The sequence below is a fragment of the Herpailurus yagouaroundi genome, unplaced genomic scaffold, assembly GCF_014898765.1.
Source record: "Herpailurus yagouaroundi ecotype Mexico unplaced genomic scaffold, PumYag 208, whole genome shotgun sequence".
Classification (NCBI taxonomy): Eukaryota; Metazoa; Chordata; class Mammalia; order Carnivora; family Felidae; genus Herpailurus; species Herpailurus yagouaroundi.
Window position 1 is genome coordinate 9893082 of NW_024412439.1, and position 25991 is coordinate 9919072.

Below are 25991 nucleotides of genomic sequence, written 5' to 3' on the forward strand. Positions count from 1 at the left end.
GTGGGGGTGAGGGCCAAAGAAGAAGGCTGGGGGCCTGGGCCAGGTCTGGGCCTAAGAGCTATACCCCTTACCTCCCTGTGGGCCCTGCAGCAGCGAACAGTCCGCCCGGGCCAGGACCCAGAAGGAACTCATGACGGCTCTGCGGGAGCTCAAGCTTCGGCTGCCTCCAGAGCGTCGGGGCAAGGGCCGCTCCGGGACCCTGGCCACGCTTCAGTATGCTCTGGCCTGTGTCAAGCAGGTGCAGGGTGAGTGGTGCTTCCTGGGAGGGCCGTGGCTGGGCGCTGGGCCACCGTGGTGGGGGGGGGGGGGGGGCGGCAGTGGGCAGTGTCCTCAGTAGATACCTCACCACCTTCGCCCTACAGCCAACCAAGAATACTACCAGCAGTGGAGCCTGGAGGAGGGTGAACCTTGTGCCATGGACATGTCCACCTATACCCTGGAGGAGCTGGAGCACATCACGTCTGAGTATACGCTTCGCAACCAGGTCAGCTGCGGCCCGGCCTCTCCATCCCGCCGCGCCACCCGTCCTCCGTCGCGAGGCTCCTGAGTCTACTTTCGCCCTCTCTTTCCTGCCCAGGATACCTTCTCCGTGGCGGTCTCCTTCCTGACGGGCCGCATCGTCTACATCTCCGAGCAGGCCGGTACCCTGCTGCACTGCAAGCGGGACGTGTTCCGGGGCGCCCGCTTCTCTGAGCTCCTGGCCCCCCAGGATGTGGGCGTCTTCTACGGTTCCACTGCCCCATCTCGCCTGCCCACCTGGGGCGCCGGGGCCTCAGCAGGTGAGGTCCCCAAGTGCTCGGGGCCAGGGACCAGCAGTCCCAGGGAGTCCCTGTTCTGAGGGGCCAGGGAGGAAGTGGGGGGCTGTCCTTAGCACCCTCCTGGTCTGTTCCAGGTTCAGGCCTCAAGGACTTCGCCCAGGAGAAGTCTGTCTTCTGCCGTATCAGGTAGGTGGGGGATGTGGGGGCAGACCCCCTCCCATCATCCACACCCCTGCTGTTTTGCGGCATGGTCCATGACCTTGAGGTGAAGGGCGGGTGGTCCTCCACTAAGAGTCACTAGTGCCTCTCTGTCTCCTTTGCTAGAGGGGGTCCTGACCGGGATTCAGGGCCTCGGTACCAGCCATTCCGCCTAACGCCGTATGTGACCAAGATCCGGGTCTCAGATGGGGCCCCCGCGCAGCCATGCTGCCTGCTCATCGCAGAGCGCATCCACTCGGGTTACGAAGGTGTGTGGGCAATGGGCCTGGCCTGGTGGGGCGTAGGAAGAAGGGTGACTTCCCTACAGTAGTGGGGAGGTAGGACGTGAGTCTGAGAGGCAGGTCCCAGCCCTTCAAAATCTTGGGACAGAGAAGGAACCATAAGGATGAGGGTTTGAGTCCGTTTTTAGTGGGGGGAGAGTTGAATAAGCATCCTGAGCTAGGAGCAGGGAAGGTTGAATGCTTTGGTTCTCCGTTTCACTCTTGGCGTGGGGTGAAAGAATGGTCCAGACCGTCTGTGCAGGCTAGAGGGCTCCCACAGCTGTGGGGACGCCTGCCAGCCAGCTTGAGGCTTGGGGCTGAGAAGTTGGACCATTCTGGAGAAAAATTCAGTGGCCTCACTCTCTGTGCCCCAGCTCCCCGGATCCCTCCTGACAAGAGGATCTTCACCACTCGGCACACGCCCAGCTGCCTCTTCCAGGATGTGGACGAAAGGTTTGCTCAGGACCTGGAGGGAAGGGGGTGGGGAGGGCTGAGGCCATGGCTGCTCTCTGATGCCTCCTCCCCTCGCAGGGCCGCCCCCCTGCTGGGCTACCTTCCCCAGGACCTCCTGGGGGCCCCAGTCCTCCTGTTCCTGCACCCTGAGGACCGGCCCCTCATGTTGGCCATCCACAAGAAGAGTGAGTTAGTTCTCTATGCTGCTCTCCTTCCTCCGCTGTCTGCGGGGCCTCTCGGTGGCTGTGCTTGTGGTTGTCCCTTGGGGCCTCGGTGTCCTGGATCTCCAGTGGGCGGCCCTCTGCTTTGCCCGGCTCTGCCTCCTGCCCACCCTCCCCTCCCCTCACTTCTCACTCCTTCAGTCCTGCAGTTGGCTGGCCAGCCCTTCGACCACTCCCCCATCCGCTTCTGCGCCAGGAACGGGGAGTACGTCACCATGGACACCAGCTGGGCTGGCTTCGTGCACCCCTGGAGCCGCAAGGTGGCCTTTGTGTTGGGACGCCACAAAGTGCGCACGTAAGTGGGCCCCAGAGCTGGCCCTGTGGGCTGGGACCACGCAGGAGGGGGCAGGGCCCGACTTAGCCTTCTCCACCCGGCAGGGCACCCCTGAACGAGGACGTGTTCACTCCTCCGGCCCCCAGCCCAGCTTTGTCTCTGGACTCTGATATCCAGGAGCTGTCCGAACAGATCCACAGGCTGCTGTTACAGGTGACTGTCAAGGGGCGGGGCTCGGAGATGAGGCAGGGGTAGGGGCGCGGGGAGGAGGGCTGAGACATCTAACCAGGTTCTCTCTCTGCCTCAGCCGGTACACAGCCCCAGTCCCACCGGGCTCTGTGGGGTCGGCCCCGCCGCTTCCCCGGGCCCTCTCCTCAGCCCTGGCTCCTCCAGTGATAGCAACGGGGGTGACGCCGAGGGGCCCGGGCCTCCCGCCCCGGTGAGTGTCCCTCCCCCTCCCCTGCCTCGCCCTCTAGTGTCACGTTCCCCTGTCCAGGCCCAGTTCCCGTGCCTTTCCTTCCTGTCCTGCGTTCACCGTGGTCCCTGTGCCTCCCCTCTAGTACCCCTCGTTGCGTTGTGCCCTGGACCAGTGACACTGCCCTGCCCTGTCCTGCAGGTGACCTTCCAGCAGATCTGTAAGGACGTGCACCTGGTGAAACATCAGGGCCAGCAGCTTTTCATCGAGTCCCGCGCTTGGCCTCCGCCCCGGCCCCGCCTCCCTGGTGAGTTGGTGAGGGTGTGGCTGAGCAGTGAGACCCCGGGGCCCCCTGACCTTCACCCCAACCCAGAGGAGCTTGTCTCTCCTTTTTTCTCTCCTTGGCGCAGCCACAGGCACCTTCAAGGCCAAGACCCTTTCCTGCCAGTCCCCAGACCCGGAGCTGGAGATGGTCCCTGCTCCAGTCCAGGCTCCACTCACCTCGACCCCTGAGGAGGTGGAGAGAAAAGAAGCCAATGGTTGTTCCTACCAGCAGATCAACTGCTTGGACAGCATCCTCAGGTCAGGCTACCCCGGAACCTTCTCCCACCTGGGTCCTGGCCTCGGCCCACCTCAAGCCCTGCCTTCATGCCCTCTGGCGCCCCTGCCCCGCAGGTACCTGGAAAGCTGTAACATTCCCAGCACCACCAAGCGTAAATGTGCCTCCTCCTCCTGCACCACCTCGTCAGCCTCCGACGATGACAAGCAGAGGACAGGTCCGCTCCCTCTGGGGGCCAAGAAAGGTAAGGACCCCGTGCACGCCCTGGCCCCCTGGCCCCGTGTCTCTGCATTTCTGCCTTTGGGGCCCCCACCTTGCTCCACCCTGTCCCCCTCCCCGCCTTCAGATTTGCGGAGTTCTCTGTCCCGTCTGTCCTTCCACGTCTTCTCTGGGATTTCCCGTCCGACCTCCCGGGGGTGACTGGTGCCATCTCTCTGCACAGATGCATCGGCAGTGCTGTCCGGGGAGGGGGCCACCCCACAGAAGGAGCCGGTGGTGGGAGGCGCCCTGAGCCCGCTCGCGCTGGCCAATAAGGCAGAGAGCGTGGTGTCCGTCACCAGTCAGTGTAGCTTCAGCTCCACCATCGTCCATGTGGGAGACAAGAAGCCCCCGGAGTCGGGTATGGGCGCGGAGTGAGGGGGTTGCACTCGGCCCCCAGCCAGATCTCCCTCCTGCCCACCTTTCCCTTCCCTGTCTGGCCCCTAACGGAGAGGAGGAGGTCTCCGTCTTGGCTTGGGGCTGCTGCCTGCTGTTCACCCCCGCCGGCCTTCACTGCTTTGTTTTTCCGTGCTCTCGCTGTCGGTTCGCACACAAGGTCTAGGGTGGGGGGCCCGACCCCGTGGTGCTGTCCACAGAGGGTCCGAGGATAGGGACTGTTGGGAACCCCTAGAGGGTCGCCGGGTGCTGTCCTGGAGGACGTGTGAGGGGAGGGCAAGGAGCGAGCTTCCCTTCCAAGGAGAGTCTTGGAGGTGTTTCTTATCCTAGGGGACTGTCACCGGAGGGGACTAAGTGTTCTCTCTCACCCTGGGACCGCTTTGCATGGAGAAGAGGGCCCAGAACCAGTCCTCAGCAGGGAGGAGGTCAAGGGGTGCACGTGGGGCACAGGCTTGGCTGTGGGGCAGAGGCCAGGGGTTGGCTGGGTTGTTGGATGGAGAGGGTGTGGTATGGATGTACTAACTCCTGAGGTGACTCCAGTGACCTTTCCTCCGTCTCGCCTTCCTCAGACATCATCATGATGGAGGACCTGCCTGGCCTGGCTCCAGGCCCAGCCCCCAGCCCAGCCCCCAGCCCCACAGTAGCCCCTGACCCAGCCCCAGATGCCTACCGCCCGGTGGGCCTGACCAAGGCCGTGCTGTCCCTGCACACACAGAAGGAGGAGCAGGCCTTCCTCAGCCGCTTCCGAGATCTCGGCCGACTGCGTGGACTTGACGGCTCCTCCCCGGCCCCCTTGGTCCCTGGCGAGCGAGGTAGCCACCCAGGACAGCCCTGAGCCTCGTCCTCTGCCCAGTCTGGGACCAGACTGTCGGGGGTCGGGGGCAGGGGGTTCTCGAGGGAGACATTCCTGCTCCAGGGCCCCCGGGCCCTGCTTAGGGACAGGCCCCTCGCTAGCGTCTCCCTACTAGGCGGGGGGTCCGGGCTGCAGCCAGAGGAGGGCAGCCTGGGGGGGGGCTGGCACTGAGACAGGCAGGCGGAGTGCTCCGCTCCAGGTAAGCTCTTTCAAGCCCATCTTGGGGGCAGGGGCTGAAGCGTGCCCACTTGTGACCCAGTTGTCGCTGTTGAAGAAGCCCCTGTAGACCGCAGGCCAGACACAGGCCAGGCGTGCCGGGACAGCTGCTGTGGGGTCGGGGCTTCAAGGGCAGGATGTCAGCCCTCCAGGTGCCTGAGAGAGGCTCCCTGCAGGCGGACGCGGGACTCGGGACTGGGCTTTCCCGGCCATCTCATCACTCCACCTCAAGCTAGGCCGAGCGTGGCCTCGACCGGCCGGAGGAGCGCCTAGGCTGGCGTTACTGTGGGAGTTTGGGGGATGGACCGGAGCTGCCTGCCCGTTCGCCCACGGACGCATCCTGCTTCCTCCCATCAGCCAGCGCGCCTCTGTCTTCTGTGTACCCTCTGCTCCACCCCACTTGTAACCTTTCCTTTCCTGGCTCCTTTTGCAATAAATCCCCCTCGTCCTGCCTCCTGTGATTCTTCCCTGAAGGTTCCCTCTCCTCCCTGGCGTCCCCTCTGTGCTGTGTGGCCGGAAGCCAGGTTCTCTTCGGGGCCTTCTGCCCTCTCCCTGGTCGGAGTGGCAGGGCGGTGTGGGTGGCAGGGATGCTGACCCCCGGGCTGAGGCCCTCGCTAACCCTGGTCTCTCCCCACAGGCTGCCACCACGGCCCCGCACCCCCCGGTCGCCGACACCACTGCCGATCCAAAGCCAAGCGCTCACGCCACCACCAGACCCCCCGGGCTGAAGCCCCTTGCTTCACCTCCCACCCGTCCCCCGTGCCACCCTCTGCCCCCTGGCCGCCCCCACCGGCCACTGCTCCCTTCCCAGCCATGGTCCAGCCCTACCCTCTCCCCGTGTTCCCACGGGGAGGCCCCCACCCTCCTCCCTCCGCCCCTGCTTCCGGGCCCCCTGCAGCTTTCCCTGCCCCCCTAGTGACCCCAATGGTAGCCTTGGTGCTCCCTAACTACCTGTTCCCGACCCCGTCCGGCTATCCCTATGGGGTACCCCAGACTTCCGCTGAAGGGCCTCCAACCCCGGCCTCCCACTCCCCCTCTCCGTCTCTGCCCCCACCGCCCCCTAGCCCTCCCCGCCGGCCCGACTCTCCCCTGTTCAACTCGAGATGCAGCTCCCCACTCCAGCTAAATCTGCTGCAGCTTGAGGAGCCCCCCCGTGTTGAAGGGGGTGCTGTTGCAGGGGGCACTGGGAGCAGTGCTGGGCCCCCGCCTCCCAGTGGGGAGGCTGCTGAGCCAGAGGCCAGACTGGTGAGCACTGACCCCCCTGCGTCCTTTTACCAGCACTCCCCTCCAGCCCCCTTCCCTTCACTCCTTTTCCACCTCACGCTTCGCCCCCTCTGCCTGCCGGGCTTCGGTCTCCAGGAGATGGTGTCTGTGGGGTGGGAGACCCCAGCTGAATTTCTGAATGAGGGCGAAATCGGCCGCCTGGTCTGTGGAGTAGGGATGATCCTGTCCGACAGGTGGCGAGAACGTCCCAGTAACTTCTGAGTGCGCACGTGCCTCCTGGAAAGGGTCCAGCGTCACGCCCCTACTCTGGGCCAGCTCTCTTCTCTTTCATCCCGGCCCCACTGTCACAGAGGGGCAGCAGAGGCCACTGGGGTTGGGTGTGTCCCCCATCCAGTGGAAGCACTTGAAGGGAAGCCTGGGTGTTGGCCCCTTAATCCCACCCTGCTCCCCCTCATCCCCGCCCAGGTGGAGGTAACGGAGTCCTCCAATCAGGACGCGCTGTCGGGCTCCAGTGACCTGCTGGAGTTGCTGCTGCAAGAAGATTCTCGATCTGGCACGGGCTCCGCCTCCTCGGGCTCCGGCTTGGGCTCCGGGTCCGGGTCCGGGGCAGGCTCCCACGAGGGAGGCAGCACCTCAGCCAGCATCACACGTGCGTGCCCCGCCCCCCTCCCCCCCCCCCCCCCGCCCCGTCCCCTCTGACCCCGGGAGGCCGGCGACTGGGGGAGTTGGGAGGCCAGGCCCTGCTTCTTCAGGCCAGTGGGTTACAGGTGTGGCCTGGAGGGCGGGCCCGGGAGGCCTGACGGCGGCAGTGGTCCCTCCGCTTCGCAGGCAGCAGTCAGAGCAGCCACACGAGCAAGTACTTTGGCAGCGTTGACTCTTCTGAGGCCGAAGCTGGGGCCGCCCCGGCCAGGGCTGAGCCTGGGGACCAGGTCATTAAGTACGTGCTCCAGGATCCCATCTGGCTGCTCATGGCCAACGCCGACCAGCGCGTCATGATGACCTACCAGGTGCCCTCCAGGTGAGGAGTTTCAGGGGCCGCCTCTGCCTCCCCTTTCAGAGGTGTGGGGAGGCTCGCCTACGCTCCCCTTCCCACCGAGCTTGGGATTTTCTTTTCCGGGGCTGGCTCTGTCCTGGGACTTCCTGCCCTGTCCCTGGGCCCCGGGAACTCCACCCCGCACTCGTTCTTGCCATGCCGAGGACAGCTTCTCTGCTCTTGGAAGCCCTGAACTCCTAGCGCGGGGTTGAGAGGAGCGTGAGGCCGTGGGTGGGCACCTGCCATAGAGGAAGAAGGGCCGCCTCGCAGGCTCTGGCCCTGGCTTCCAGCCTCTGCCTTCTGCACCCCTTCCCCGGGCAGGGACATGGCCTCCGTGCTGAAGCAGGACCGGGAGCGGCTCCGGGCCATGCAGAAGCAACAGCCTCGCTTCTCAGAGGACCAGCGCAGGGAACTGGGTGCTGTGCACTCCTGGGTCCGGAAGGGTCAGCTGCCTCGGGCCCTCGATGTGATGGTGAGAGATGTTAGGGCCGGGAGGGAGAAGGAGGGGGATGGAGCTTGGGTTGAAAGGTTAGAGGCTGAGGGGCTGATCCCCCCCGCCCCCCATTGTCTGTCCTTGGGTGTTTAATCCTGAAGGATGTTAATTCCACTAAGTTTTCTGCTGGGTCAGATAGTATCTCATTACATGAGTCTTTACAGACATTTTCGGGCCAATTCTATGCTAACGGGTGTTGTGACTGTCTTATAGTGGGGTCCAGACAACAGGGAGCGGTACATTTTCAGTCTCACTGGCCCACGCTTGTCTGTGTGGACTGGTACTTCTTTGGGAGCACGTTTTGGGGGAGTCCTCCTGGGCTGGGGTGGCAGCTTAGCAGGGAGCGCCTCGTCTGACTTCTCCCCTTTCCCTCCGAGGCCTGTGTGGATTGCAGCAGTAGCACCCGAGACCCCGGCCACCCTGATGACCCGCTCTTCTCGGAACTGGACGGACTGGGACTGGAGCCCATGGAGGAGGGCGGAGGCGAGGGTGGTGGTGGTGGTGGTGGTGGTGGCGGCAGTGGCGAGGGTGAGGGCGGAGAGGAGGCCGGCGCTCAAGCTGGGGCCAGGGCTTCAAGCTCCCAAGACCTGGCCATGGAGGAGGAGGAACAAGGTGGGAGCCCATCCAGTCCAGCCTTACCTGCCACGGAAAATGGCACCAGCTAGACCACATTTTGGGGCCACCTCTGGGAGTGCATGAGAAGCTTCCTTCTCCCTTCTTCCACCTCTCAGAACCAGCCGTGGCTGGACCAACCGATAGGAAACTGCCCCAGCTTCTCCCGCTTAGGGGGCCGGACCCCCATCGGCAGCCCAGGATCCAGGGGCAGCTTCTGGCTTCTTAGGGTACAGAGGGTGGGACTCTTCAGCCAGCCCAGCCCAGCCCAGCGAAGCCTCCTCTCCCACCGCTGGTGAGGAGACCTTCCTTCCCCTGGACAAGGCTGCTGACGAGCTGCTGAAGTGGTCTCTCCAAGCCCTGGCTGAGCCCAAGTCCAGGTCCCTGAGGGTTGGGGCTACACTTATTTATTGGGGGAGACAGCTCGCTCTCCCACCTCCTTCCTAGAAGGGAGGAGGAGGGCCCGAGGCCCAAGCAGGACCCAGCGGTCCAAACCCCTAGCTGCTCCAGGGTGGGGGACGTTGGTGGACCATGGAGTCCCTGGTGCTGCCCCTCAGGTGGGACCCAGGTGTTCTCAGCTGTACCCTCTACCGATGGCATTTGTGTTTTTGATATTGTGTCTGTTATTATTTTTTAATACAAAAAGAAAAAAAAAAAGACTTTGTGCAATGAAGTTTGGGGACTGGGTGAGGGGAGCTCTTGGTGGAGGGGTGTGGCCCCGCTTCCAGGGAGGTGGTGGCGAGGGTGAGCGACCTCCTGCCTTCCTCCACACCCTTTCCAGCTGCGTTTGTCCTGGGCGGGAGATGAAGGGCAACTTGAGTCTAGGGTTTGAGCGAGTTCCAGCGCGGACAGGTGCCCCACGGGGAGGGAGGCCCACCCAGCCGGCCAACACACGGAGACGGCCGGGTCTCCGTGGCCAAGGGACGGGAAGTCACGTGCCCATCCATGGTCGAACTGGTCGCCAGGGTGTGGGAGAAAGGAGGGGCGGGGAGTTAACCCTTCGGCTCAGGAGCCGGGGCGGGGGGGGGGGGGCCGGAGGGACAAATCTTGGAACGGGGGTCACGGGGGACCCGCGGCAACATTCGGTCTCTGAGATTTCTCACGCACTGACTCCCGCGAGAAGCTGATCTATCTCCAGGCGCACGGCGCCTTCCGCCGGCGCCGTGGCTTAGCTGGTTAAAGCGCCTGTCTAGTAAACAGGAGATCCTGGGTTCGAATCCCAGCGGTGCCTGGGTCCGCAGAAAGCGGTATATTATTGCTCCGAGGGCAACGCGTCTCTCCAATCTTCCCGAAGGGTCTTTCTGTGGCGCCTTTCCAGAGATTCTTATTCTTACCAAGCCGTTTCCACCCTGAGCTTCCGCTCCCGCGCACTTTTAGCGTGAATCGGCAGGCCGACCCCCACTTCGCTTTCAGGAACCAGGGTGGCGCGGGCATCCCATGCGTTCAAGGGCACGGCGCCCTGGGCTTGGGTTCGGGTTCTGCCTCATTTTGTTGGGGCCGTCCTGAGACTTGGGGCAGGGAGCGAGAACGCGAGAACCGCCCCTTCCGCAGGCCTCCGGCGGCTGGCGAGGAGGTGAGGCCCGCACTGCCGCGGGGAGGCGCACGCGCACAGACGTCTCGAGGCGGAGAGGCGGGGCCGGCGGGAGGCGGGCCCGTTGATAGGCAGCTATAGTGGCGCAGGCCCCAAGCCGCACGCGGCTGTGATGGCCGAGTGGTTAAGGCGTTGGACTCGAAATCCAATGGGGTCTCCCCGCGCAGGTTCGAATCCTGCTCACAGCGTGCGTACTTTTGGGAGTGGCTATCCTTGCCCTCGAAGGAGAAAGGCCTTTGTTTTTCTAGCGCCTCCTTCCCCGGGAAGGATCCGGCCTTTATTCTTCGGGATTCAGCCACCCGCGACCAGCCCGCGAGCGCCCCCTCGCGGGCCTTACGCTCTGGCGACCGTGTCCCTGAACCGCGTCTCCGAGTTCCTCCCCCTCACCGAGCCCAGCACGCTGCCCAGTGCTATACCGCCGGCGTATTCCGCTTCCCTGACCCACGCCCCTGCCCGTCTCCTCCGAGATTGTTTCTGTCTCCCTCCTCTCAACCCCACTCCACGAGGCCCTTCATCTACCACTCCACGTCTCTGTTCCCCTCTCCCGCAAAGCACGTTACCATACACCCACTCTCCCCCATGCCGTCTTCCCATTCTCTCTGGAACCCCCTCTAATCAAGTGCCTCCCCCCACCCCATTCCTCCAAGATGCTCCTGTTAAGTTTACCAAATGCCCGTCGCATTGCTAAACCCATTGATCGCTATTTGGCACCAGCTGACAGGGATGCTTACTCTCCCCCTTAGAAACGCTCTCTTCACTGCCTTCTAGGACACCCTAACTCTTCTGATACTCCTTCTACATCATGAACAGCTCCTACACAGACTCCTTTGGTGGGTCAACACCTTCGGGATCCTTGAATGTCGGAGTGTTCCCACTGGCTCGCTTTTCCAACCTCTATCTGTACTCACTCTTATAAATATCAACGAATAACACATTAGTACGTCCAGAATGTTCATCTCCGGCTCCAGAACTCTTCCCCGAATTACAGATGCATATATATTATTACCTACTTACCGTTTCCACTTGGATATCTAATAGGGAATCACAAATAAATTGGCCAAACAAATTCTTGGCCTCCCCAAAATGAACGTCACCTGCACTTTTCTAGTTCAGTAATGGAAAATTCCATTTCTTCAGTTGGTCAGAGTAAAAGCCTTAGGATCACCCCCGATTCTGTCTCTTTGTCACACACCCACTCCACATCAAATCAGTCACGATTTCTTATTAAAACGGGTTTAAAAAAACGTGACTGCTTGTCAAAACATCACCACTACACCCTGGTCCGAGCCCCCACGTCTTGCATCCAGATTGTTACAATAGCCCCTAAATTATTTCCTTGCTTCTTCTCTTCTTCCTCTGAACACATTGGGCTTAGTGATCCTTTTAAAACATACATCAGATTCTGTCCTTCCTCTCTTTGAAGCCTTCCAATGGGATATCAAAATGAATTCATGGCTTTTAACGTGTGTAGATACAGAAAGAAATGTGTGCGCATACACCACATATAGAAATACATATATCTCCTAGCTTGCTCCACTGAGAGAGCCTAGAAGGAAAGATACACAAGAACCAACAAGCACACCAAGTGCCCGGATCTTGGTTACTAAATACCGCGTTCCACTCGAATGAACCAGGGCTCCTAGGAAAAAAGGCTGGTTCCAGGTTAGGGAATTATAAGACGATCTTGGAACGTCTTGTTGCCCAGGAAAGGAAAGAAATGCTCAAAGAATCTCGCGTATCTATTTTAAAAAGAGACCCAACTGCTCAGGGTTACAGTTAAAGGAGGTCCCATTGGCTAAATCTGGGACAATCTGAGCATTAAAATACGAGTGTGGTGGAGCATGATTCACTGAATCGAGACTCCAAAGTTCATAACAGGAAAAAGAAGTAAAATGGGAAGGAAGGGGATAGCTCTTTTTATATTTTATAGTCAACTGCCCAACTAATAAATGCAGAAACAGTGCTGGAGTTAGAAGTCATCAATGGATACTGGAGTAGTGGTTGAACTTTAATGGGCTGTATGTAGCGAAGAGTCTCAAAGTGTCTTCCCACAAAGTACATATTAATTACTATTCGGGGTGGGGGGGCTAATAACTTTACAGTGGACAGATGTGGCCAATGCCATCCAACTGAGTGATCAAAGTCAGCATCTCGGTATTGAGACAAATTGACACGTGTCTTCTGACGTGATTCAGAAGGACACGCCGTCGCTTCTGGGATGTTCCTGCCCCCAATACATAATCTCAATAACTTGATTCTAACCGTGAAGAGCCATCGGACAAACTAAACGGAAGGACCAGCTCCAAAATCACGCTGGTCTCTTCAAAACTGTGAAGATTTAACGATAGATTCTTCTAGATTAAATGAGACCGCAGAGACGCAGCAACTAAATGCAACCATGCGATCCTGGACCGCATCTTGGATCAGGAAAAAAAAAAGCTATTAAGGACATCACTGGAACACTTGAGGAAATTTGAATATGGACTGGGGATTAAATAATGGTATTATATTAACTTTAATATCCTGATACTGATAACTGTACTGTTATGTTACGAATGTCCTTGTTCTTGGGAAAGACACACCCAGTAACTGGGGGCAAGAGGGCCTAATGTCTCCAGTGTACTTCCAAATGGTTCAGAAAGCAAATATTTTCTTTTTTTTTTTTTTTTTTAGGTTTATTTGTTTAAAGAGAGGGACAGCAGGAGTGGAGGAGGGGCAGAAAGAGAGAGGGAGAGAAAGAATCCCAAGCAGGCTCCACGTTGCTAGCCACAGAGCCCCACCCGGGGCTCGATCTCGGCGACCATGAGATCATGACCTGAGCCAAAACCAGGAGCTGGACCCTCAACCGACTGAGCCACCCAAGCAACCCTGGAAAGTGAGTATTTTCTATGCATGCTGTCTTTGGAGAGAAATGACAAAGCAAATGAGACAAACGGAAACAATGGGCTTTTGCGGAGGTTTGACATTATATAGCAATTAAAAATGCTAGAAATAGAACAAAACAAAAAAGCCGGGGGGGGGGGGGCGGCGGGCAGGAAGAAGCCCTCCAAAGCCTTCTCATCTCTTTAGGAGTGGGAGAGTCCTGCCCAAGTCCTTCCCGGGAAACCGGGAAACGGCCTAGAAGGTCCTAGCCGATCAGTGCCCCCGCCCCGTTTCTCTCTCTGATCTCAACTCCCACACGGCCAGAGGCTGCCCTCTGCTCCTTGGACCAGTTAGGCGTGTTTTCCCTCAAAGCTTTCCTGCCGGCTGGTCTCTGCCTGGAGCGCCCTTCCCAGAGGCGTCCCAGTAGCTTTTACTCTCACCTCTTAAATTTCACCTTCTCAATGAGTCTTTCTCTGAAAGTACAATTTCCGCTCTCTACCCCCTTGCTTCACTTCTCTCCACCACACTTATCACCGTTGGACACATCGGTTTTACACAATGTTCATCGGCCCGGTTCCCCTAAAAGAACGGTTGGCCCCGTAAGGGAACAAAAGGATGAGCCTGTCTCGTTTTGGATTACTTGGGGTCTTCTGTCCTGATTCTTCCTTTGGCCCAGGGGCCTGGTCCTCCTACTTCCCAACCCCCAACCCCCCAACACCCCCCCCCCAGGACCTAACCCTCCAGGAACTCCCCCTACCCAGGACCCAGGGGGGGTCCCAGGAAGCCAGCCTCCCCTTTGAAGAACAAAGAGGGAGGAGCTGAGTCTTGGAGCCCTGGCCTGGGGAGACGTCTCAGCGGGGGAGGGGAAGCCCGGACACTTCACCAGCTGCGCTGTCTCAGTTCGAGGCCCGCCTCCCTAGGGGCCCAGCGCGTGTGGGACACGAGCTCCCATCCCCCAAGCCCAGATGAGGCCCGCTGTTGAGAGGGAGGCCAGGAAGAGGCTGGCGGCCCAGATACCCAGACGCACACCAGGTGGAAGGACACGCACCCAGGCCCACGGGGGCGCACGCACCCCCCCCACCCCCCACCCCCCGAAACACTGGGCATCCGCCTGGAGGGTGGCCTCACAGCCACGTGATCCTTATCGGCACAGGAGCCACGGCCCGGAGAAAATCAGAAAATGGTGCAGCCCCATGCCAACTGGGCCCCAGTTTGGGGAGCCTGAAGACTCCCACGGTGTGGAGAGAGGCTTTTAAGGAAAAGAATACAAAGGTGGGTACACAAGTCATTACTTAGAGCGAAACGAGATCACGGCAACTTACAAGTTGAAAACGCTGGCAGAGGTCACGGAAGTCCAGAAACCCCGCTTTCTGTGTGTGCCCATCCCCATCATACCTCCACAGACCAGCTGCTGGTTCCTTTTCAAATTTTGCTTCTCGCCTACCGTCCACGTGCTTAGAGTGACGCGAGCCACTGGACACATTCCCATCGCACGTGTCTCGTGGCTTTGGGCCTTCATGGCACGAAGCCCCGTGACGGACACAGGTGATGATGGCAGCTTCCCGGAAACCCTTCCGACACCCGGGGTAGCCAGGCTGACTGATCCCATACCTGGATCCCCAAACTGGCCGCAGCCACTCTCAACGTGCCGGAGGCAGGCAGAGTGGGAAGAGACAGAGAGGTCTTTACCATTTACAGTTAAAACGTCTCACTTTCGCAGGTGTCCCAGAAGCCTACGGCCCGGTGAATGCATCGCTAGGGCCCTTCCAGGAGCCTGTGGGGGGAAGCGAGGGGGCTTCTGAAGCGTGCACTTAATTCTCCTCGTGGTGAAACTGGCCCCTGAACTTGAGACTTTTGATCCCCCATCTGCAACGGACTCTCCACCTGCCTAGAAATCCTACTATTCTGACCCCCTGAGGTTTGGCCGCCTCTCCAAAATGACCGCATCACGCCCTCTTTCTCCGCAAACCGCCTGAGCCCTCTCCCTTCCAGCAGCGACCCTGACTCGTGTTTCTAGGAGGAAAGGTGAGGAACCAGGAGAACCCGTGTCTCCCTTCCTGCACCCCAACTGACGCACGCCCTTAGTTTCCCCCCATCTCCCTGTGGGTGAGGAGTCTCCCCTACCACCTGAGGCTGAGTTTCCTACCTGGTCCTGGGGTCTCCCGGCCCCCCCCCCGCCCCTGCCCTCCTGCACCCCTCCACCTCCCAAGAGCAGCCCGGGGCACCTGTGCCCCTACGGGCCACACCGCGTTCCGCTCACCGTTCACAGCAGAACTGGATGGAAGGGTCTGCTTGATGGAAGGCCGCGGTCTGCGTGCCTTCGGTCCCATTCTTCCATCAACCCACCTGAGCTGACCCAGGGCCCTGGTTTTGTGTACTGTCCCCCCCCCCCCCCCCAGGTCACCTGTGACATCCAAGATGCTAAACTGATGCTTACTTCGCTCTCTTCTCCTTATTCGACCTCCCGGCAGCTTAGCTAGGGCCGGGGTTCCCTTCTTCATACGCCCACCTCTCCTCCTTCCCCAAATTCTGTCCCAGGGACACTGGCCCCCTTCTTGTCGCTACCAACCCCCTAGGCGCTTTGCCAATTCTTCCTCCTCAGCCTGGACTGCAATTGTTGGGGTGCCCCAGGGCTCCTTGCTCCAGCCCCTCTCAAAGCCGCCTCTCTCCCCGGGACTCCCCCATATTTACCTTCCATCTCTGACCCCCAACTTTCTACATCCCTGGCCTACCTGTGATTTCCGCTCGGATGTCTAAGGGGATCTCAACCGACCAAACTTTCCCCACGGCCCCACTGCCCTGCTGCCTCTCACCTCCATAAAAGGCACCACCAACCACCCAGTGACTGAAGCCCAAACTCCAGAGGGAGCCCATTCATTCACATGTCTCGCCCCGGCCACCACCTCACGCAAGCCGCCATCACATCACGTCAGGCCTAGGAGGCCGCTCCTGCAACCCAAATGTCGTCCCTGCTCCCAATTTCACACGGCAGCCGAAGCGGTCATTTTAAAACAGAAGTCAGCGAACATGGCTTTCCTGATGAAAACCCTCCCTCGCCTCCCATTGCCCTCAAGAATAAAATCCAAAGTCATTTCCGAGCTTGCAAAGCCCTGTGTGGTGGGCCATGCCTGCCTCCCCATTTTTGCCTCTGATGTACTCCAAATCCTCCCGCCCAGGAACCCTGGCGCTTTTTCTCTAGGGCCCACCCGCAAATTCCATTCCTGCCTCAGGGCCTTTGCACCTGCTGTTTCCTTTCGCCTGTTTCTTCCTTGGCCTTAAATACCATCTCTTCCTCCGGTTGGTTTCTGACCACCCAGAGGAAAGCAGCACTTTACTCTCAAGCCATTGCCATGTCCGGTTGTCCCCCCCCCCCCCCCCCCCGCCCCGCCCCCGACCATCTGATGTTTCATTTTCTACGCTCCCCTCCCCACAAGATGTAGGGCTTCGGGAGAGCCCTAACCATCCTTGGCACACAGAGGCACTCCATAAATATCGACTGAATGAGTAACAGAGAGGCTGTGAGATGTACAGATGCCCAGATTGTCGCACAGTTTCCTTCTGGGAGTCGCTATCGCGCCTGAGTAGAGAAGAGAGTATCCCTGGTCACTGACACAATCCAGAGACACGAGACCCGCAGCGGAAACAGGTTGAGAGAGACAGGAGGCAGAAACCGGAGGCGGAGACACAGACGCAGGGCGAGCTCCAGACAGAGACCCAGCCTCCGCGAACCAGGGACCCGGGCCCGCGGGAGCCCGGGTAGCGGCGCGGAGGGAGGCCTGCGGGCAGCAGCGCGGCAGGCCGGGGGCCCAGGGTCGCCCCCGCCCTCTCCCGCCTCCCCTCTGCTCACAAGTGGCCGCCGGCAGCTGGCGGGGGACACCCGGCCGCCCGCCGGCCCGACGCGTGCGGGATCAAAGCGGCCGGGAAGGGGCGGGGCGGGAGGTGGCGGGGTCGGGGCGGGGAGGGACGGAGGTGTGAGCGAGCTTCCCAGGGGCTGGCAGGAGCGTGGGAGCGCAGAGTGCCGGGAGGCGACAGAGACCCGGAGAGACGAGAGAGATGAGAGACCCGGGCGCGCCGGAGAGACCCGGAGCTAGAGACGCACGGAGACAGCTGGAGACCGAGAGAGGGCGCACGGCCGTCGCTAAGGCAGCTGGCAGGAACGCGAGAGATGCCGAGATAGAGACGCCGGGGCGGCCGCGGGGGCGCAGAAAGACCGCGATAACAGGAAGACCAGGACCCACGGACTTCGAAAAAGAAAGCGCAGTTCAGGGAGGACAGAAAATGGAGAGGGCGAGGAAGAGAAATGGCCGGAAGGGCCCGGGACTTAGGGCGCGTAGGGTGGGAAGGCCTCGCCCCTCCCCCGCGGAGGGTGGGAGGACCCCCGGGGCAGGGATCCGAGCGGCGTGTCCTTTCTCAGGGTGACGCCTGCGGAGATGCGGAGCCGGGGGCGGAGGGAGGGGTGTGGAAGGCCGCAGGACTCGCGGGCTGGGAGGACTTTCGGCCTTCGGATCTCCATCCAGAGCGTCAAGCTCTACCTTATGGTAAAAAAGATGAGTTAAATAGACAAACTTCTCAGGCAGATTTCTTCCCCATTTGGGGCCAACGGGAGGGGAAAAAAAAAAACAACAAAAAGTCAGCGTGTGCATTGGCCGGGAATCGAACCCGGGCCTCCCGCGTGGCAGGCGAGAATTCTACCACTGAACCACCAATGCAAGCGACAGCCGGCCCTTGGTGGCCCTACCTGAACTTGTAAGACGTTGAGGCCACCGCGGTCCGGGAGAAGGTGTGGGCCAGGGGCTCAGGGAAGGAGCGGCCCGAATAGCTGACGTGGGTGGAGCGCCAGGCCATCCTTCCTCCCGCCCGGATCCGGCCGCCGGGCCATAAAGTGGCCCCATATGGCCGGGGGGCGGCCCCACACCCGGGTGCGAACAGCCCGGGGCCCCGAGCCTCGCGTGCAGGTGAGAAAAACTCCGCCCGAGCGCAGGTTCCCAAGGAGGGGGGCGACGGGGGCTGCCGGGAGCCACACATCTGCGCTCCCATTTGGCCCAGGTAGGGGGGAGGTGGGATGTGCTGGCGGCCCTGACCCCAAATGGGAGCACTCTCCCCAAGGTCTGTGTCTCTCCGGGCTCGGGCTTTGGCAGGGCAGGCTGCGGGGCGGGGAGGGGGGTGGGGAGAAAGAAAGAAAGCGGGGGGGTTGGGGGGGGGGAGAAACCCAACAACACAACGTGTGGAGAGGCCCTGGGTCGGCTCGGAAGGCCTCATCCGCCTCTGACTGCGCAGCTTATCTTCCAACCGGTCTGCAGTCTTGTCTTTCCGTGTCCTTGTCCGGGGCCGTCTGGTTGTCCCGTTAAATCTCTGATTTTTTTCTTCTCAGACACTTTATCCTGACGCCTCCGACTGTTCACGCATCATTCTGCAGAGGGTCATGTTCTTGGTTTGAGGTGGGTATTGATCCCTTTTTGTATCTCTTTCTGGTCCCTAAAAAAACCAAAACAAAACCTGTCGGCTCCCTGGTCCCCTATCCTCACGGGGGTCCCGGGGGAGCAAGCGGCAGGAGCACTCCTTGTGTCCCGTGTCCTGGCAGACAAAGGCCTGGATCTCCTATAATTAGTTTTGAGTCAAATACTTCTAAGTGGACAGGTCTCTCCACCTCCTACTCCAAGTCTTGCTTCCTTTTTTTCTTCGAGGGTCCCCTTCCTCCCCCGTCCAGCCATCCGTCTGTATGACCCTTTCCCCGGCTCCTACTTCGCTCTGCCTTTGTAATTGCTGCTTGGTAACACATCCTCTTTTCCACTGGATCCGCTGGGTCTCTAGTACCTATCTCAGTATGGATCCCCTAAGCCTAGACCGGTGCGCGCAATGGGGGGGGGGGCAATGGAATTAAGATTCGCTTAGATCGAACTGCGCGACTCTTTCGCCTCCAGGCAGAGCCCCAGTTGAATTGGACAGAGCCACCCAGCGGGAGGCGAATTTGGGGTGAAGGTGTATAAGATCCAGCCTGGAGGGTTGAGGGGTGCCAACCTTTATTTCAGGGTCGGTGGGGGAACAGTGAGCTCCCAAGAGAGCCTCGTGTGGCGGTGGAGGAGGAGAACTCCGAACTTCATTCCAGAGTGCTGTCCCCAAAGCTCTTCAACTCCCTCTCTCCCTAATAACCTCTCCCTTCAGCGGAGTCCCGCCTCATTATACAGCCTTAGGGTCCTTAAATCAGCCAATGCTGCCTTGGCCCCTCAATCCCCACACTCCTAGGTCAGTTTCACTTCTTCCCCTCCCCCCTTGCGCTCCTCCCCTTTCCGGGAGCCTGGTGCTCCTGGCCTAGCGGAGGGGGATCCGGGGGCCGAAGGGGGCGGGCCCGGCTCCAACCCCCACCCCACCCAACTCAGGAGCTGCGGGATATAAGGTGCAAGGCCGGCTTGGGCTCGGTCCACACCAGGATCCGGAGGAGCGATGGTCACTCGGGATCGAGCGGAGAATAGGGACGGCCCCAAGGTGAGAGGTGAGGGGAGGGAGCAGAGGTCCCTGGTCCGGCCAGGGGACCGCGTCCCTGAGACCCTGGGTGAGGGAAGAGGCTGGAGACGCAGGGTTGGAAAGGGGAGAGGTGTGCGTGCGGGGGACCCAAGGAACCAGGAGCTGGGGAGGAAGCGGGCGAAGAGGAGGATGGGGATGGGGTCAGAGCAGGGGCTGCGTGGGCGGCAGTACCGGTCTTGGGTTTGGGTAATGGGATTTGGCACCTTGCGGCTTGCAAGGCGTGGGAGGGGGCCGGAATTCGAGTGGAATAAATAAGGGGGGCTCAAGCTAAGGGAGGTGGGTGGAAACGAAAAGCGGGGAGGATAGGCACTGGCTCCGCGCGTGCTGCGCGAGCCAGAGCTGACCCAGTGCAGCCTTATAGAGAAGGCCGGGAAGGCATTGGCCCCAGAGGCCTGACCTCTGGAGGGAGATTTTAGAACCAGTGGAGAAAGACGACTGCATAGACGGGCCAGCGGGAGAAGAGGCGCGGTAGCCCCGAGTATCTCCCTTTTTATATTCAGGGCCGCCGACTCAGAGGCCGGCACCTTGCGGCCACGTGTCCACGTGTCTGGGCGCAAAGAGCCCCCCCCCCCAAAGTTCTCCACTGAGACAGAGACACTGCACGAGACGGAGACGTAGAGAGAAAAGAGGAGGAGGAGAGACACAGACAGGGGAGGAGGGAGGACAAGACAGAGAGGAGAATGCAGAAGACCCGGGAGAGAGAGGAGGCGAGCTACAGAAATTGACCCTAGGGGCTTTGGGAGGGGGAGCGGAGAGGGACCCGATGGGCCTGGCCCTAGGCACTCGTTGGGGTCTTGGGGAAGGGGTGGGCGCGGGACCGACCCGGGCGGCGGGACCCAAACGCCGGCGCGGCCGCGCTGAGTCTCGGTCCGGTCGGCCAGCTCTCCCTTTCCTGCCGGTCGCAGATGCTGAAGCCGCTTGTGGAGAAGCGGCGCCGGGACCGCATCAACCGCAGCCTGGAAGAGCTGAGGCTCCTGCTGTTGGAGCAGACCCGGGACCAGGTCAGTCCTTCCGCCGTCCCCAGACCCCCAGGCATCCGGTCTTCGCGTCCCAGGGCTTCCTACTGGGGTGGGGACACGTGCTGCACTGGCGACCCTGGCCCCAAGGCATCCCGACCCGAGCCCCGCCTTTGGAGTCCCATCCCAGACCCCCTCTCGCTCTCAGAACGTGCTCTTCATGGCCACCCCTGGGGTCTGTAAGTTTCACACCCGGCTCTGTAAATTTCACTCCCAGGGTGGGTCAGTCTTCCACCTCTGGGGTCTGTAAATGCTCCCTCCTCTTTCCCCGCACCCGCTCCAACAGCCTGCAGGGTGGTTAATTTCGGTCCCTGGGGTTTGCTGTTTACAATCCGCTCCTCAACTCTGGGTGGGCTTCACCCCCTCGGGTTGGACGCTCCAGGCTCGAGGTTTCCCAGGGCCGTTCCTCGTCATCTCCACTCCGCATTCGGTCGGTCGCGCGCTCCGTGAGCGGCGCGCAAACGCGATCGGGGGCACCCCCAGCTCCCGCATTCCCCCCTCCCTTCTTCCCCCTGCCACTTCCCCCTCTCTCCCCACCCCTTTCTGTCTTTGCGCCCTCCCCCTCCCGTCTGTAGAACCTCCGCAACCCGAAGCTGGAGAAAGCAGAGATACTGGAGTTCGCCGTGGGCTACTTGAGGGAGCGGAGCCGGGTGGAGCCCCCGGGTACAGCGCGGGGGGGTGGGGCAGCGGAGGGCGGGAGGGGGGATTCACGGAGGCCCGGGGCCGGGGTAGCTGGGGCGGACCCTGCGATGGACGGTGGGCTTGGGGAGCGGTAGGCTCTGCTCCGAGGCGAGGTTAATAACACCCGCGCGTGTCTGTCTCTGTGTCCCCCTCATTTTCTCCCTCTGTCCGTCCTTCTGGGTCTCTGTCTCTGTGCGTCTGTCGGGCTTCGGTTATCTCTGCGCCCCGCCCCTTCCCTCGCCCTTGCTGGGTCCCTGCCCTGCCCGCCCGTCCTCCCGCCGGCCGCGGCTCCAGGGGTTCCCCGGTCCCCAGCCCAGGACGCCGAGGCGCTCGCCAGCTGCTACCTGTCCGGCTTCCGCGAGTGCCTGCTCCGTCTGGCGGCCTTCGCGCACGACGCCAGCCCGGCCGCCCGCGCCCAGCTCTTCTCCGCGCTGCACGTCTACCTGCGCCCCAAGCCGCCCCGACTGGAGCCGGTAGATCCGAGGCCCCAGGCGCCGCGCCCACCGCTGGACCCCGCCGCCCCGGTGCCCGGCCCCGCGCTGCACCAGCGCCCCCCAGTGCACCAGGGCCCCCTTAGCCCGCGCTGCGCCTGGTCCCCGTCCCCCTGTTCCCCCCGCGCCGGGGATCCCGGCGCGCCGGCGCCCCTCACCGGACTGCTGCCGCCGCCGCCGCCGCCGCCGCACAGACAAGACGGGGCGCCCAAGGCCCCGCCGCCCCCGCCGCCCGCCTTCTGGAGACCTTGGCCCTGAGCTTTGCGGGGGGTGGGGGTGGGGGCTGGGGGTGAGGTAGAGACTCCAGCCCGAGGGCAGCAGAGGGACCCGGGCGTCGGGGCGAGCAGGTGTTGGGGAGGGCGGCGGGGCGCGCGGGCGCAGCGCGCGGGTGAGATGTGGTCTATATTAGAGTATCTATATAAATATATATTTCCCCGGTTTCTGTCCCTTTTCCCTGCCCCCTTTGCGACTAGGATTGTACCCTCTCTGCCCCCGGCCCAGCCCCAGCCCCTTCCCGAGTCCTTAGTGCATGGAATAAAGTGGTTATTCAATCCCCGTGTGTCCCCGAGCCAGGGGCCTGCCTTTATCTCGGCGTCCACGCCCACTTCTGTCTCCCTTTCCTTCTGTTTCCCGCCCCTCCCCCCAGTCTTGCTCTCCATGGCCCAAGCCCCGGGGCAGACAGGTAAGTAAAGAAGAGAGCAGAGCGGAGACTGAGGTTGGAGCTTGAAACCAGGTGGAAAACACTGAAATAGGGTAGGGGGAGAAGGGGATGGGAGCCTTTAAGAAAAAGTCGGAGAGAGAGGGGAGGGGGGGGGAAAAAAAACCCGAAATAAAATCGACTCTGGTGGGATTCGAACCCACAACCTTTGAATCGCTCTTTCGTCACTAGAAGTCCAATGCGCTATCCATTGCGCCACAGAGCCACCTGGCGGGCGGCGGCGTCTGACGGCTTACGGGTACTAGCATGGGGGTGGGGGGGTGGGGGGGGCGGGGAGGGAGAGGGGTGTGAGGGCTCTGGGCGGGGCATGCCAGGAGCGCCCGGTTGCGACCTCGCAGGCCTGCCTGGGAGAAGTAGCGGGACAAAAGCACGTGAGCCAGGTGGGAGTGCGGACGCGCACGGGTGGAAGAAACGGGGACAGAGAGCAACCGAATGTGAGCGAGCACAGAGCTGCGGCTGCCCGCTTGGGGGATGCTCCCGGCCCAGACGCACCCCACTCCCAGATGAGGCCCCATCCAGGAAAATAAACTTGTGTCGTTGTAAAACATCTTGGTGTCTCTTGTTTCCTCCGGCCGGGCCGTTTCGCCGTCCACTGCTTCTCGGTCCGCGATCTCCCAAGAGGGCCGGCCGGCCGATCTGATACAACCATCCCGAGCCCGGGGTCTCCTTCTAGTCTCTTAGGAGGACTACAGGGAGGACTATCTTCCACGCAGGTAGCGTGGCCGAGCGGTCTAAGGCGCTGGATTTAGGCTCCAGTCTCTTCGGAGGCGTGGGTTCGAATCCCACCGCTGCCAAGATGGAGTTTTTCTGGTGGCCTGTGTACCCCCATATAGAAGTCCTGACCGCCCGCCGCCGCCCCGGTGGGACGCCCCCCCCTTGTTTTTACGAGGACTCCTTGCAGCCAAGCCACCGCCGCCTTCCACTCTCTGGTATTCCAGACCGCCTCGGGTTGTGTCAGCCACGACCTGATGGGACCTGCGGAAGCAACCTGAAGTGCCTCACAGCTGATCTGTGCCTAAACGTGTCCTCAAATACCAGTAGTTCCCAAGGCTAGCGCAACTTGCTATACATTTAAGCGACGGCTGGATGTTCTGATGGTGTGCTGGAGGCTCCAACTACCTGGTCTGTTTTTAAAAACAAAGGACGGCATCCTCACTGGCTTTTCAGACCTTCTCAGGTGACGAATGAGGCTCCTGCCCCAAGCTCATAAATATAACAGCACTCCGGTGGTACAAAACCTAAGGTTCCACCGAGATTTGAACTCGGATCGCTGGATTCAGAGTCCAGAGTGCTAACCATTACACCATGGAACCCACTCGCGATGGGGCTTCTTTGAGAGGGTACATATTACTGATATTCTCATTTTGCGTGTCTGCCATTCACAGACAACGGAAACACAAATACCTGCTGGAGGCGGCGGACCCCCGCCTCGGAGCACCTGAACTGTGAATGGAGACGTGCTGTGAAGGAAAAAATACACACCGTAGTTAGAAGACATAGTACGTAGTGAAAAGAACATCGTTAAAATTTCATTAACAAATTTAAAATATCGAGTACGTGTTAAAATGATAAGATTTCATTGGGTTAAATAAAATGTGTTGTTAAAATTAATTTCGCCTGGTTCTTTTTACTTTCCAATGTGGCTGAGTGGAAAACTTAAATTCACATAAAACATGTCTGCTTTCCCTCCACTGTCTATCGTTCGTTCTACTTTCTGAAAAGTAAAATCCCGACGGGGTTACTCTCATTTCATTTTTAAAGTCATGTCACAGCATTTTCGTTACCCTTTTTTTTCCTTCGTTTTGTTTTAAAGGAATACAGAGGTTAGTTGTATTCAAAAAGAGCTGTAGGTTCGTAGGGGGGGGAAGAAAAAGAAAGAAAAAGGGAGACGCCCGAACAGGGACTTGAACCCTGGACCCTCAGATTAAAAGTCTGATGCTCTACCGACTGAGCTATCCGGGCTCTTCCCAGAGCCCTGCTCTGCTACTTATATGAGCTGTGCGTCTACGGAAGTCCAGGCTCCCAGAGGCGGTAGGTAGTTGCGCGCACGTGCGCAGCGGCTCTGGCGCCCACCGGGAGGGAGCAGAAGGGGCCCCGCGGCTGCTGCCAGCGCTTTCCCGTCCTTTGTCTGGCACAGCACCGGCCGGTGTCTGGCCGCTGCGGGGGAAGGGCCGCGGAGGCGGGGCCGCTGCAGTACCGGCTCTGGCCGCGCGGGGCCGCTGCCGGCTGCGGGCCTCCCAGGCGGATCGCTCTCCCAGCAGGCGGGGTGACCCAGATGCCGCCGCCCTGACTGCCCCGGGCGGGCCCGGAGCGGAACGGATGCCACAGGGGACCTCCCGACGCCGTGAGCCCTGAGTCCGCTTTGGCCCCCTGATCCGCCCCATTCCAAGGGAGGGACCGAGATCGGACGTGCGGCGAACCGGGGACACAGAGGGCCGGGCGTAGGGACCGCGGCGCGCAGGGGAAGCGACAGGAAAGTTGTGCTCGGCTGACTCCGGTGCGGTGTGCACTCGGGACGACTCACCTGCGTGAGTCGACAGTCATGTGTGGCTGATGCCGAGTACGGCTCCCCTGTGCACAGTGATTCACGTGGATGATTCACAAGTAGGCAATGCGGGTGCCCTGGGCCCAGTCCCGGCTGAGAGAGGAGGAGAGGGTCTCGGGGCAAGTTGGGGAGTGGGCGGGCCGGGGCCCCAGGGTATCAGTCGGCGGGACAGTGTCCTAACCACACAGGTGTCACCTGCTCCTCGTCTCCCTGTTGGCGTCTGGTCCCTCCCTTCCCAGTGGGACTCTGGCTCTTGATATCCATCTGGGTGAGCCCGGTCCTGCCAGCCAGAGAGACCGGCTGTTCCAGAGGTCAGCAAACAAGTATAAGGGGAGGAGAGAGAGCCCGCGGTGAGCAAGGACGGAGACCGGGAGCTCCGGGGAGGAGAGCGAGCCCGAGAGCACCCCACGGAGAGAACCCTGGGCCTTTCCTTCCAGGTGCACCTGCCCCTGCCCCCAAACTCCGCGGCCCTGCAGCGCAACAGCTCAGCTCAGCCCCGCCCGCCGCTCCCCTCCTCCGAGGCGCTGCTTGCTGGAGTCATCGTTGCCGGGGACATCCCTCCCTCCCTCCCTCCCACCATGGCCGTGTACAGCGTGTGTGTGACCACCGGTCCCTACCTGATGGCGGGGACCCTGGACAACATCTCTGTCACCCTGCTGGGCACTTGTGGGGAGAGCCCCAAGCAGCGGCTGGATCGCTTGGGCAGGGACTTCGCCACCGGATCGGTGAGTACAGAGGGGAGGGGAGGGAGGGGCGACCTCTGAGGGTCGCGGCCAGCAGGGGACCCTGAAGGAGGGGAGGGGTCATTCCTCCAGGTCATTCGTCCAGCCTTGGGGGGGACTCCGGACTCCGACTCTGACCTCCTCACCATCGTGTCTTTCCTGGGGTGTGATAAACCCTACTCAGGCCGGGCTGTGAAGAAGGGGCCCTGGGCTGGGGGGAGGGTCAGGAGAATTTCACCTTCTCCCTGGTTCCTCCCATAACTGAAGGTGGGCTTTGGGCAAGTGGCTTGCCCTCTGTGAGTCCGGGTTTCCTCTTCTCCGGAGGGGATCTGCCTGCCTCCACCAGGACCCCAGGATTTTTGCTGGTGGCCTACACGAAGGTGTGGGAGCCAAGGAGGCTGGTGAAATCCAGAACCCTCTCTGCCCGCACCCGGTGTCTCTGTGGCTGCCACTGCTTGGACGAAGGGGGTGCCTTTTCCCAACTCGTACAAAGGCAATGCGCGGCTTAATTATATGCCAGGACAGATGGGGGCGTAGATGCCCCTTGGAAGGTGGAAGGATGGGGGGGGGGGGGGGGGGGGGGGGGGGGGGGGGGGGGG

General features: G+C 61.0%; 4 protein-coding genes and 7 non-coding genes across 17 annotated transcripts in view; 7 read left to right on the forward strand and 4 right to left on the reverse strand.

Annotated features, from left to right (window-relative positions):
- The first annotated feature begins 52 nt into the window (after positions 1–52).
- Positions 53–8747, forward strand: PER1 (period circadian regulator 1). Of its 2 annotated transcripts, XM_040453294.1 has the most exons (20): positions 53–245; positions 363–484; positions 578–779; positions 893–944; positions 1083–1225; positions 1612–1690; positions 1769–1875; positions 2053–2206; positions 2290–2398; positions 2493–2624; positions 2802–2907; positions 3011–3182; positions 3276–3403; positions 3602–3778; positions 4383–4625; positions 5520–6127; positions 6572–6755; positions 6935–7124; positions 7461–7611; positions 8010–8746. In XM_040453294.1, exons 1-20 carry the CDS (start codon positions 131–133, stop codon positions 8295–8297), a joined length of 3462 nt encoding a protein of 1153 aa, XP_040309228.1. In that variant the 5' UTR covers positions 53–130; the 3' UTR covers positions 8298–8746. The 2 variants fall into 2 exon arrangements, with proteins under 2 accessions (XP_040309228.1, XP_040309229.1); XM_040453295.1 differs by lacking the exon at positions 3602–3778 and having other exon boundaries at positions 8010–8747.
- On the forward strand, positions 8419–9469 carry LOC121015955 (uncharacterized; the record flags this gene model as incomplete). The annotated part of the gene is given in 2 exon segments (XM_040453296.1): positions 8419–8628; positions 8631–9469. Coding segments are annotated over 2 exon segments (951 nt in total), but the record flags the coding sequence as incomplete, so codon positions are not given.
- TRNAT-AGU (transfer RNA threonine (anticodon AGU)) lies at positions 9402–9475 on the forward strand. Its single transcript has one exon. It is a non-coding gene; the product is annotated as a tRNA-Thr (tRNA).
- Positions 9476–9941: 466 nt separating this feature from the next.
- TRNAS-CGA (transfer RNA serine (anticodon CGA)) lies at positions 9942–10023 on the forward strand. The gene has a single exon. It is a non-coding gene; the product is annotated as a tRNA-Ser (tRNA).
- A 6654-nt stretch (positions 10024–16677) lies between these two features.
- HES7 (hes family bHLH transcription factor 7) lies at positions 16678–22672 on the forward strand. Of its 3 annotated transcripts, XM_040453304.1 has the most exons (7): positions 19061–19180; positions 20125–20220; positions 20811–20898; positions 21211–21389; positions 22054–22089; positions 22297–22363; positions 22464–22672. In XM_040453304.1, exons 1-6 carry the CDS (start codon positions 19139–19141, stop codon positions 22351–22353), a joined length of 498 nt encoding a protein of 165 aa, XP_040309238.1. In that variant the 5' UTR covers positions 19061–19138; the 3' UTR covers positions 22354–22363; positions 22464–22672. The 3 variants fall into 3 exon arrangements, with proteins under 3 accessions (XP_040309237.1, XP_040309238.1, XP_040309236.1); XM_040453303.1 differs by lacking the exons at positions 19061–19180; positions 22054–22089; positions 22297–22363; positions 22464–22672 and adding exons at positions 16678–17652; positions 18069–18135 and having other exon boundaries at positions 21211–21665; XM_040453302.1 differs by lacking the exons at positions 22054–22089; positions 22297–22363; positions 22464–22672 and having other exon boundaries at positions 21211–21665.
- Positions 17336–17406, reverse strand: TRNAG-GCC (transfer RNA glycine (anticodon GCC)). The gene has a single exon. It is a non-coding gene; the product is annotated as a tRNA-Gly (tRNA).
- TRNAR-UCU (transfer RNA arginine (anticodon UCU)) lies at positions 22244–22330 on the reverse strand. Its single transcript is given in 2 exon segments — positions 22244–22279; positions 22294–22330. It is a non-coding gene; the product is annotated as a tRNA-Arg (tRNA).
- A 165-nt stretch (positions 22673–22837) lies between the features above and the next one.
- Positions 22838–22919, forward strand: TRNAL-UAG (transfer RNA leucine (anticodon UAG)). The gene has a single exon. It is a non-coding gene; the product is annotated as a tRNA-Leu (tRNA).
- Positions 22920–23366: 447 nt separating this feature from the next.
- On the reverse strand, positions 23367–23438 carry TRNAQ-CUG (transfer RNA glutamine (anticodon CUG)). The gene has a single exon. It is a non-coding gene; the product is annotated as a tRNA-Gln (tRNA).
- A 576-nt stretch (positions 23439–24014) lies between these two features.
- On the reverse strand, positions 24015–24087 carry TRNAK-UUU (transfer RNA lysine (anticodon UUU)). Its single transcript has one exon. It is a non-coding gene; the product is annotated as a tRNA-Lys (tRNA).
- Positions 24088–24461: 374 nt separating this feature from the next.
- Positions 24462–25991, forward strand: part of ALOXE3 (arachidonate epidermal lipoxygenase 3) — a 19910-nt gene continuing 18380 nt past the window's right edge. For 2 of the 4 annotated variants that reach the window (XM_040453297.1, XM_040453299.1), the window contains exons 1-2: positions 24599–24729; positions 25108–25395. In XM_040453297.1, coding sequence (XP_040309231.1) covers positions 24679–24729; positions 25108–25395 — 339 coding nt within the window. In that variant the 5' untranslated portion in view covers positions 24599–24678. Of the gene's footprint in view, positions 24730–24904; positions 25021–25107; positions 25396–25991 lie in introns of those variants that run through there. The other 2 variants (XM_040453298.1, XM_040453300.1) reach the window with 2 other exon arrangements.

Coding starts and splice junctions, on each gene's coding strand:
- HES7 (XM_040453302.1), top strand. CDS start 19,139: ATGGTCACTCGGGATCGAGCGGAGAATAGGGACGGCCCCAAG. Junction 19,181..20,124: donor AGAATAGGGACGGCCCCAAG/GTGAGAGGTGAG, acceptor TGCCGGTCGCAG/ATGCTGAAGCCGCTTGTGGA. Junction 20,221..20,810: donor TGGAGCAGACCCGGGACCAG/GTCAGTCCTTCC, acceptor TCCCGTCTGTAG/AACCTCCGCAACCCGAAGCT.
- PER1 (XM_040453294.1), top strand. CDS start 131: ATGACGGCTCTGCGGGAGCTCAAGCTTCGGCTGCCTCCAGAGCGTCGG. Junction 780..892: donor GGGCGCCGGGGCCTCAGCAG/GTGAGGTCCCCA, acceptor GGTCTGTTCCAG/GTTCAGGCCTCAAGGACTTC. Junction 2,399..2,492: donor TCCACAGGCTGCTGTTACAG/GTGACTGTCAAG, acceptor TCTCTGCCTCAG/CCGGTACACAGCCCCAGTCC.